The following is an 11201-nucleotide window of genomic DNA, read 5'->3' on the forward strand; positions in this document are numbered from 1 at the left end:
GGAGAGTCCGATATTGTTCTATTCGACAATCCTTGTCTTCTTGGTTCCATGTAATATTCTAATTTTCTGGGATTGTGGATTTGGGGTTTTCATGAGGTGTACGCCATGATCATCACAATTATAACAAATTAAGGCTTGACTTATCTCGCTTTGCATGTAATGCGTCTGTCTCATATATCAGTTTCACCTTTTAATTTGCATTACTGAAATTAATGGACTTTTGCACGATATTCTAATTTTCCGAGTTTCACCTGTATGTTTGAGATTTTAACCTTACCTGTGAGCTGCTTTGAGTTTTCATACAACTGATAAGGCAGCATATAACTTTGCACCTCCAGGCCCCAATGAAGACAGGACATGCTTAGTTGGAGTAATTAAGGGCCACTTTATTATTGTACAGGATAACAAACTTGCAACGAAGACTTTTAACAGTAACGAGCGCCGGCAGGAGAAAACCGGTGGGAGGAGTGTCCCCCCTCCCCCGCCCTTAAAGAGGCACCCCCGCCATGGTTCTGTGCACATCCCTACTACAGACTGCAAAAAGAGAGAAACTTCAGTCAGCCTGTATCTTGTAGATGCCTTCGGGTATGGAGTAAGAGAGGAAGGAAGCTTCCATTTGTAAAACTAGATCTTGACTCCCTGGCAAACCTCATTTGTTCTGATTTCTACCTTTTTGATTGTTATTTCCATGTTGGGAGTAAAGCAAGGAGGGAAATAGTAAGCTAACAATATCTTGCCTAGTTAGTTCTTGTGGTATTTAAGATTATCTGAAAGTAGTATTGTAAAGTGAGAATGGTCAACAAATCTTCCATTCTAATTGCAGGAGGCCCATGGGATTTTACTTTCAGTGTCAAGTTTTATCCTCCAGATCCAGCACAACTGACAGAGGATATAACAAGGTTTGCAAAGTTCTTAAGAAAACTAACAATTAAGCAATTCTCGTGTTTAGAAAAGGGCAATGAGAGGCAGAATATAAGTGTGATAAATACATAAAAAATTAAAAAGCAAGGTTAAAAAACAAAGTAAACCCACCAGCTAGAATCTAAAGAACTAGATGATTCATTCTGCAAATCCAAGTCAGCTTTGGACTTGCATTTATGAAAAGAGTCCCCTGTGCCATGTAGCACCAGTGTTCTCCCTCCCCCCCCCATCTGTGTGCAGAATGAGTTTTGTTCTGGGTGGCAGTATCAAGGCAGTGTGTGCGTACATGCATTCCGAGTGGGGCCTTCCTGATTAAACCTGAGTGGGATCTAAAATTAACTGATCAGACATAAAAAAACGTGTGAGCGCGTGCACATGCGCACACCTTAGAGTGAACACTGTGTAGCACATCCCTTTTGAAATGGATGGATGTTTCAAAAGCAGTTCCTGGGGTGGTCTAGTATTAAAAGGAAAAAAAGTTGTTTAAAAAAATCTGTTGGACAAATCTGAATGATTGAGAATTCCCAAAGTAGCTTATTGCTTTTCCTGGCTATAGCCGTTGCAATTTCATTTATTCCAGAAATTTAAATTCTTTGACTTTGTGTACCTCACATAGTGGTCTTGGTCAGGTCGCCAGTCTGTAAAATGGACTGTGAAAGGTCAGTTGCAAGCATGAGAAATGAAGAGTGTAAAGCTCTTCACATTCTAAACATGGTATAAGCAGTTGATGTGATCCAGTCCATTCATGTGCAGTCTTAGAATAGGTGTGTAGTCGCATGTCTCAAATCGGGCAGCTGTTGCCACCAGTTTTGTGGAGTGGTGGGTGGAGTCTGTCCTATGCCAGGGAAGGTATCTCGGAGGCTGTGCAGTTGCTAGGTCATGTTCTGTTGACTAGCAGTGAGCCGGAAGAGGCTGGATAGACGCAAAAGGGCCGCATACTAAGTTGCAGGTCAGTGCTTATAATTCTTCATGATGATGATGCTTTTTCCTTCCTTGCAGGTATTATTTGTGTCTCCAGCTGAGAAAAGACATTATCGGTGGACGACTTCCTTGCTCTTTTGCTACGCTGGCTTTGCTAGGTTCCTACACAATCCAGTCTGAGCTAGGGGACTATGACCCAGAACTGCATAGTGCAGAGTATGTCAGTGAGTTCAAGCTGGCCCCAAACCAGACAAAGGAACTGGAAGACAAAGTCATGGAACTACATAAAACATATAGGTGAATGTTAAATTTATCAACATTAAAGTATTTTTAATCGCTTTAAAATAATAAATAACTTTGATAGATATCATTTCATGAAATTCTTGCCCAAACCAGTTTTTCACTGCACTCAGAGGCCACAAGACTGGGCAAGAATGTGTGTGGGGCTGACTGCGCACCTTGAACTAAAATTCAAAATGTAGTTCCTCCCAGCACTATTCCCATGGAGTGGGCCCCATAGTATTTTTTTCTGTTGTATTTCTACAGATCCATGACTCCAGCTCAAGCTGATCTGGAATTTCTTGAGAATGCCAAAAAGCTGTCTATGTATGGAGTTGACCTTCACCAAGCCAAGGTAGAATATTTTTTATTCATATTTGTAACTTACATTTTTATTCTTCCTGTGTTAAAGCCTTAGTTCTCATATTTGTGTGTTGAAACTTGGGTGAATTGTCTTTCACCCAAAGCAAAATTGGTGAACTTGAACATAGGTTATCTTCAGAGATGATAACCAAAAATGGAAAATTTTCTATGGAAAAAAATGGGAAAATTTTCTATTTCTAAAATCTCTACTTGGCTACTTCAAAAACTTTTGAGATAAAGTGAGGGTAAATTGAAATGGTAGAAGGGTGGTGTTGTTTTTTAAACTGTATGAATAAGTCAAATAATATGCCAAATCAGATCAGAATCTGTTTAGGGCATTAGAAAACTCTAATGTATGCCAAAGATACCAAGCACACTCTGTGCACAAAAGACGGAGCTTCAGAGTGCTATGAAGAGCTTGAAATCCTTCCTTCTAAGTTGCAAAGCCCATGTTGTGAATGATACCGAATCACCAAAAGACCAAAGGTTAGAAGTAAGCAACCTGTGTCTCCCGCTCCTTCCGTGCAAAAACCTCTGGCACTCATTTTGTCCTCCACCTTTCCATTCAGATTATTCTTCTGTGACAGTGAAAATAAGTGACTGAGAGACAATGGAGCATCAGACACAGAGCATTTTTTTTCTATAAAGGGTTGAAAGGAGAGCTCTCATCTGTGAGCAGAACTTGCTTGGAATGCTCGGGTTTCTGGCTTGCCAATTGTGTTCTGATTTTATACTGCAAGTAGTGAAGTCCCTAGTGGAATCTAGGAATCTTGAGCACCATATCCAGTGGCTTGGCAATGAAAAGAGAATGTATCTTGTTCAATGTGCTTCAGACAAATACAATATAAACTCTGCACACTGTACTTTGAAACAGAGCACATTTTCAATACCAGAAATTTGAGCAGCCAGCCTAAAGAGAAAATTAAAATCCAAGGGGGATACTCAGCACCTGGAAAGTGGGGAAGGTGGCCCAAAAGTATGATAAAAATTGAGTAACAGAAAATTCAATTATGAATTTAGGGGGCTGAAAAAGGAATAAAGGGCGTGGAAGACAAATATATTTGATAATGAACTGTTAAAATATTTTATTTATTTATTTATTATTAAAACTTTTATACTGCCCTTCCAAAAGGCTCAGGGCGGTTTACATTAAAACACCATTAAAATCAATTAATAATTAAAACAAAAATTATAAAGCATAAAAAATAATTAACAATTAAAAACATTGTAAAACAACGATTAAATAATCAGAAGAATTTAAAAACAAGTTTTAAAAAGCTGAGAAAGCCTGGTTGAAGAGATGTGTTTTCAGGTGTTTTTTGAAAAATGCCAGAGATGGGGAGGATCGTATCTCAGCAGGGAGCGCATTCCACAATCTCGGGGCAGCAGCCGAGAAGGCCTATCTCTGTGTAGCCACCAAACGAGTTGGCGGCAACTGGAGACAGACCTCCTCAAGTGACCTCAATGGGCGATGGGGCTCATAGCGGAGAAGATGCTCTCTTAAATACCCAGGGCCTAAGCTGTTTAGGGCTTTCTCTAAGCACGTTTAGCACTTTGTATTTTGCCCAGAAAATACAATATTGGCAGCCAGTGTAACTCCATTAACAAAGGAGTAATGTGGTCTCTCCGAGATGACCCAGAGACCAAAATATGGATCTATAAAGTATGTTCCAATTCCTGTTCACCCTTGCAGGACTTGGAAGGTGTGGATATCACTTTAGGAGTCTGTTCCAGTGGCCTTCTTGTCTATAAAGATAAATTGAGAATCAACCGTTTCCCTTGGCCCAAAGTGCTGAAGATTTCATACAAGCGCAGCAGCTTTTTTATTAAGATCCGGCCTGGTGAGGTAGGTTCTGGGATCTTGCTTTGGTTACAATTTTTTTGTTTTTTTAGCTCTGAAATATATTGAGAAAGCAAATGAACCATCTGCATCTAACAGTGCAATTTGGACAATGAGCACAGATGTGTCCACTGCCATACATGCTTTGCTTAGCATACTGGTTTGATTCCTGTAGTGCCCTTTACATGGGACTATCTTTGAATGTAGTTTGAATTACAATTGGTGGGAAATGTGGTTGCCTGGTTTTGGCTGGAAGCAGCTTGTTATACTATACTGAAGAAGCTTTTCTGGGCCCAGTTAATGGTGTTTGCTCTTGCCTGTAAAGTCCTACATGGCCTTGACTGAGAATAGTTAAGAAAGTACCTCTTCAAATATGAGCCTCCCTGCTTTCTTTTTCTTTACCATCAAATGCAGAACGGGTTGCCACAAGAAGCAGGGCCTTTTCTGTAGTGGTGCTAGTCTTATAGAAACTCCAAGGGAGTCTCAGACTATTTGGGTTTTCAGGAGAGTGGATAAGATGTGCTTGTTCTATTAGACATTTGAGGGAGATTGATCCAGATGGCAAAAGTTTGCTGCTTTTTGGCCGCTCTGGGCTCCTTGGAGGAAGAGCGGGATATAAAATGTAAAATGAATGAATGAATGAATAAAAATAGTAGCAAATTGTAGATATGCCTATTTTTTTTGGAATTTCACCTGTGTAGGTATCCTCCCAGCCAGGCAGTAAATAACCTATTGTACATTTTCTGTGCACATGGGAACTTACACTATATGGCTTTTCTCTGTAGCATGAACAATATGAAAGTACAATTGGATTTAAACTCCCCAGTTACCGGGCAGCTAAGAAATTGTGGAAAGTGTGTGTTGAACATCACACATTTTTCAGGTTTGTATCTTTTATTTTATTTGCAAGGTTTATTGCAAAAAATAAAACACATTATTGCATAATGACTTTGGACACCAGTTTTTGGTATTGATTGTCAAGGAAGTAAGCTTCCATAGCATACCATATCTATAGCAGGGCTGCACAGCTTTGACTGTACTACACATGTGGGACTACAACTCCCATCATCCCTGAGTATTGGCTGCAATTGCTGAGGATGATGGGAGTTGTAGCCCCAAAATAGCTGCATCACCAAAGTTGTGCAGCCATGATTTATAGCAAGAATGAATGAATTTGCTGAGAAAGCTATTTCATTGCTTGAGTCTTAGTGTGGTGTAGTTAAGAACATAAGAAAAGTCCTGCTGGATCAGACCCAAGGCCCATCTACTCCAGCATCTTGCTTCATACAGCACCCTATCAGATGCCTCTGGGTAGCCCACAGGGAAGAGCTGAGGGCATGCCCTCTCTCCCACTGCTACTCCCCTGCAACTGGTATTGAGGCACCTTTCTTGCCTCTGAGGCTGGAGGTGGCCTATAGCCCTCAGACTAGTAGCCATTGATAGACCTGTCCTCCATGAATTTATCTGATAGTTGATAGTGTATTGACTTGAACACTGTACAGTATACACTCCCTTGTGGTCCCTGTTGGAGGCAAACCACTTATGGTCAATAGTGGTGGTGTGTTTTTTGTCCCCACTGTAATATTATTTCCAAGTGCAGCAGCTTATTTCCCCCCCCCATATGTGTAAATCGTGTTCAAAAGGGAGAAATTGAAGGTAGGCACTTGATGACACCATTGGGAGGTGCTTACCACCACCAAAATAGTTTATCTTGTGATTTAAGTAGTATAATTAATGCTGTTGGTCCCTCTTTTGTATAGTTAGCTGTATCAGTGTTAGATATCACTTTTGCTTTGCACAGTTGGTTCCTTCGTCAGAGTTGAATATAACTTTTATATAGATATATATAAATATATATATACACATACACACTTCCCCCTCCAGGCTAACATCCACTGAAGCAATTCCCAAAAGCAGGTTTCTGGCACTGGGCTCTAAATTTCGCTATAGTGGCCGGACGCAGGCCCAGACAAGACAAGCAAGTCGTCTGATTGACAGACCTGCACCACAGTTTGAACGAACAGCAAGTAAGCGGGCTTCTAGAAGCCTAGACGGTGGTGAGTACTTAAACTTTCTTCTCTGTTTAAATCGCTCGCATGCACAGTATCTGAATCTGTGGCTTTTTTGTTTACAGATTCTGGCTAGTAATTCAGTTCTTGGTTTTCAGATGTTCATATTCATTCTAAAGTTGTACTCCTATAAAGTGATTATTGAACATTTGAATTTGCAAAGTCACTAATTGTGTGTGGCACAAGGGAAAGAAAAAATTGAGAATTCAGTAACTTGAGTATGTTACAGCATGGTACCTGCTGAAGCTCTACTCCTTCCCATGCTGCTGGATAATGCAAGAAGCCAGTTCCTAGCCAGTTATTGCTAGTGTGGGGAGGTGATGCATGGGCTCTTCCCACATGGCCCAGGGCTTCTTGTATTACCAGTGGCATGGGAAGCAGCAGCTCTGCAGTAGCTCTCGTGTTGCTGAGGTAATGTAAAAACCCAACCATAGAATTTAGAAATGATCCTAAAGTAACCCTTAAATTATCCTTTAAAATTTAATAATGTCCTAATATGTCCTGTTAATTAAATCTTAATGATGCACTTTTTGAGATAGCAGTATAATAAATGCATATTGTGTAACATGTGCACAATTTCTTCAGCTAAACAAACCTATCAGATTGAGGTCAGACCCGTAGAGGAAGAGAAGCAGGAGGAAATGGTGTTGGTTGGGGTTCCGGAATCAGAACCTGTGGAACATTTTCGAGAGAAGCCAGGTATCGCTGTGGGTGGCTCTGATTCTCTCTCTCTCTCTCTTTCTCTCTGCGGTGCCTTTTCTGTCCTCTTCATGCGCTGAGACATCTTACCTGATTCCGAAATGCTTCACATGTTCTGGAGCACGTTTACCCCTTTGCAGAGGAATAAAATGAGACCCAATTGAACAGCACACAGTTTTCTGCTTCTGTACTTGAGTCCTCAAAGTGCTTGCACCAGTGTAGTAGTGGATCAGGATAAATACTTTGCATGTTTGACTAATTGTCAAATGACTGCAGCAGAAATATTTAATCACTTGATCAGCCTGAAACAGAGTGTAATTGAAAGAAGAGATCTTGAAATAGAGCTTCCCCTGCATTAACATTTTCAAATTAAAATGCTTTTTTAATTACTGTACTGGAAAATAGTTTTAGGATCGCATATATAATAATATCTTCAAATTCTCCTTGGAACTAGGGATGTGCACAAACTGGTTTGTGCACTCCCGAGAGCCAGGGGGGTGGCCTTTAAGGGGCAGGGAAGGTGCGCTTACCGGTGTTCTCCCCAAAATCATTGCTGTGGGGCTGCAGCATACCTCCCTGCAGCCCCGGTCACAGTCATACTGGAAGTGACTGATGCGTATCGTCAGTGGGCAAAAGCGGTGATGCAGGTAAGGGCACCCTCCCTGCTCCTTACAGGCCCCCCACCTCTGAACCAGCTTGAATGTCAGACTTCCAAACCAGTTTGGCACTCGAGAAAAGGACCGCCGAACTGGTTTGTGCATGTCCCTACTTGGAACACAGGACACATTTTGCTTCTTTTAATACTGTTTGAAGTCTACTATTCATGGGGACTTCTGAATTTTCTTACCAAAGATTAATTGTGTCTCTTAAGGCAAGATTGTTAAGACTTTTTTAAAGAAGTTATGTAGTTTCTAAACATCACGTTTCCCCCCTAATATATATTTGAGTGTATTTGTTATACTAGCCTAGTCCTTTCCTCTAGTAATGAATGAACTCTCTCATAATGGGTCTGGAACTAGAGTTCAATTTTTCTTCTTCACATTAACCTTTTATTCTGCCATTATTATAACCAACAGGATCTAATTAAAGTATGTTGCCTGTTGGTACAAGGCGCTCATATTTTTTTAAATATACAAATGATGTAGGCTTATTCTTTGATTTTCCCTTTTGCATTAATTCAGCTTTCTTTATAATTCTAGTGACTTACCTCCAAACTAAGAGTTGCTCATGTCAGACACTTCTGTGTGTGCATGGAGGGGATGAGTTATTTTCCATTTTCCATTTACTTCTTGCTGTAGTAACACTTCACACTGCAAGGCTAAACAAAGGTGCTTGAGGAACTGGCATTCTTCTATAATGCCATCCTCGTTCAGACAGAAGCATGCCCTTTTGTACTGTTTCCAGGTGTCAAGAAATGTTGGCTCTTTTCACAGCCCAACAATTTTTTACTCATCGAGCTGTGTTGGTACATTATTTGTCAAGATTTTTTTTTGCTCACCAGCTATCATTGTTCACTCATCACAGACAAGTAGACTAGTGGATTTCCTGAGCCCTGGCTATTTCATTAGGCAAATGGCAGAACTGTGATGGGCAGTATACGTCATAAGTGGCTCAAAAGAGAAAATTACAATGTACTACCTTCAAGTGTGTGCTTGTGTTTAAAAGTGGTGTCATCACTTTAATATTTGTATAGCACCTTTAACAAACTAGTTTTTGGACATAGCTACAACATAAGCAGTGCCCTGCCCACAGCCTCACAATGTAACTCCAACATTTTGACAATGGAGTTATGACTCCAACATTGTTGTAGACTGCCCAGAGATGCAAGTTTGGGATGGTGTAAAATATAAATAAATAAAATAGAGGGATTTTCCCCCACAGTCTCACTGGTGGTATATTAACCATGAAATTTTTCTAGAAAAGGATACTGTTGAGAATATTGGAAAGAAACCAATAGTGACTGAGGAAGTGGTGAGCTTGGAAGTGATTGAAGTACCTGCTCCAGAAACAAAATTAGTCGAACCATTTAAAAAACCATCAGGTACAAGTGTGACAGCTTCTCACTTCAGCATGGTTTGGTGTTTGCTACTATGGTGCCTAAGTCTGCTGCTTTTCCTCCCTTCTCTTGTTTGTAAGCAGTACTGTAATATAAAGCAGAGGTGCAGAAGCATTCTCCTGCATTTCTTTTTTTCCAGTGCTACTGTTAACTCACTTAAGCCAGGAGGTATTGCTAGCCAATTCAAAAGAGCAGAAACAAATGACTAGTTCAAGAAATGTAGGTATTAACAGGGTAATACAAACAAGCTTTTCTATTAAGACATCTTAGCCAGGATTCAGAGATCTACTTCCTCAAGAGGAAAAGAAGGCTTCTGTATTGAATGAAGTTGTTTTTCCTTGTGCAAGAACTTTGTACAAGGAAGTTGAGCTGCATCCATCTTCTCTTCCATATGCAGAACCTGTTCCACACAGCTGACTTTGCACATTCCCTTCCTTGGGGCTACACAAGGGACATTGGTTTATATTATAACTTAAAGCTTGTTTATATTTGATACAGCTTTTGACTAGGCTTGTTACTTTTATCATGATGCAGTCCAAAATACCTGCTCTTTGTAAAGCAGCAGAAAGGAATAACTGTTGGTTTGCAGACTAAGTATTAGGTTCTCATATGCCTTCACCAACAAGTTGTTACAGTAGTCTGTGGCCCACACGATGGGCAATGCAGCACCCGCATTGATGATTAGCCAGCGCTGCCTCGAACGTTGCAGGCAGCCCCACCCCATCAGTGTTGTGCAAGAGTGCATTGTGCAGTTCTTTAAAACTGTGTACCCGCAGGTCCTACTTTCAAACTGTTTCTCCTTGAATTAGGGGTGGGAAGCAAAATTTGGGGAATAAGGAGTTTGTAATGAGTGGCTTGTGTGTAAGGACTGTCAATACATTTTTAAATGTATTTAAATCGCCCTGAGCCATTTTGGAAGGACGATATACAAATCCAATCCAATCCAATCCATTCAATCAATCAATCAATCAATAATAATAAATAAATAAATAGAGGCTGAGTCTTTACTAAACAAGTTTGATCCTTTATAGGCAGTGTGTGCATGCCTGGTGACTTGTTTGTTTATTACTAACACATTGAGGAACTTTCCAAATATGAAATATGCAACTTTTATAAATACATCAAACAACCTTTTGCTTTTTTTGTCTGTAGTATATGATTTGTTGAGCAAGTTAGAGGACATTACTGGGATCCTATTTTAAAATTTTTTTAAAATGAGTACTAAGTTTTATCAGGCAAGTCATGTTCTGCCTGCAGATTTGCGCCTGGTCATCTCCCCCCACCTCCTTTAGTCTTTCAAATTGTTAAATGCATACATAACTTTTTTTAGCTGAACATGTTCTTGAAAAATTTGAAATAAGCACAATAAAAGAAGAGAAAGAAGAAGAAAAAGCAATTGTGGTGCAGGATGTAGAGCAAAGGCCAGCATTACTTGAAACTATTCACGAGGAGTCAGGTATAGCAGTAATGGCTTCTCACACCTGTGTGGCTGATCTGCTCCCCTACTAAGCCTGGCTGTGTGTGCATTTTCTCTCTCTCTCTCTCTCTCATCTACCACATAAGAATTCACTAGGGCCCTATTACAGTGAGCAACACTTAACAGTGGCATGGCATTCCCAACAGTGTGAGAATGCCAAAGGAGCAATAGTGCTGTCAAGCAGTGTAATATTGTGTAACTTTATTGAAGAATTAAAATGACTACTGTTTCTTTTTACACTGTCTGGCATTGTGGAAGTTAGGGAGCATCCATGAACCTGACTATGGAAGTGATCAGATGTGATTGGATGCAATTCTAACCTTTGTGGTACGCATGTTCTGAGATGCTCGTGTTGCACTGGTTCCCTGCCTGTTCTCATCATGCTCCAGAGCAATTGCATGATCCATGAGGATAAGCATGTTTGAACTTACAGTGTTTCTATGGAGTAGGTCCACGGTGGGAGAAGTGTGTGCCTTTGGTGGCCAGCACAGACATAACGGAGAGATGAGGAAGCTCACAATCCTGTAGCCTGCTCACAGCCTCTTAAGCATACTTCTGCAGTTCCTCTTTAGTGCT

The 11201-nt window shown here is 40.4% G+C and overlaps 1 protein-coding gene across 36 annotated transcripts in view; it reads left to right on the forward strand.

Annotated features, from left to right (window-relative positions):
- EPB41 (erythrocyte membrane protein band 4.1) overlaps positions 1 to 11201 on the forward strand; it is a 161672-nt gene that overhangs the window by 91909 nt on the left and 58562 nt on the right. For 17 of the 36 annotated variants that reach the window (XM_053266903.1, XM_053266902.1, XM_053266901.1 and 14 more), the window contains 9 exons: positions 824 to 899; positions 1921 to 2139; positions 2389 to 2476; positions 4178 to 4330; positions 5110 to 5207; positions 6209 to 6381; positions 6979 to 7092; positions 9011 to 9133; positions 10479 to 10604. In XM_053266903.1, coding sequence (XP_053122878.1) covers positions 824 to 899; positions 1921 to 2139; positions 2389 to 2476; positions 4178 to 4330; positions 5110 to 5207; positions 6209 to 6381; positions 6979 to 7092; positions 9011 to 9133; positions 10479 to 10604 — 1170 coding nt within the window. The remainder of the gene's footprint in view (positions 1 to 823; positions 900 to 1920; positions 2140 to 2388; positions 2477 to 4177; positions 4331 to 5109; positions 5208 to 6208; positions 6382 to 6978; positions 7093 to 9010; positions 9134 to 10478; positions 10605 to 11201) is intronic. The other 19 variants (XM_053266915.1, XM_053266934.1, XM_053266914.1 and 16 more) reach the window with 4 other exon arrangements.

Source organism: Hemicordylus capensis, chromosome 7, assembly GCF_027244095.1.
Source record: "Hemicordylus capensis ecotype Gifberg chromosome 7, rHemCap1.1.pri, whole genome shotgun sequence".
Taxonomy (NCBI): domain Eukaryota; kingdom Metazoa; phylum Chordata; class Lepidosauria; order Squamata; family Cordylidae; genus Hemicordylus; species Hemicordylus capensis.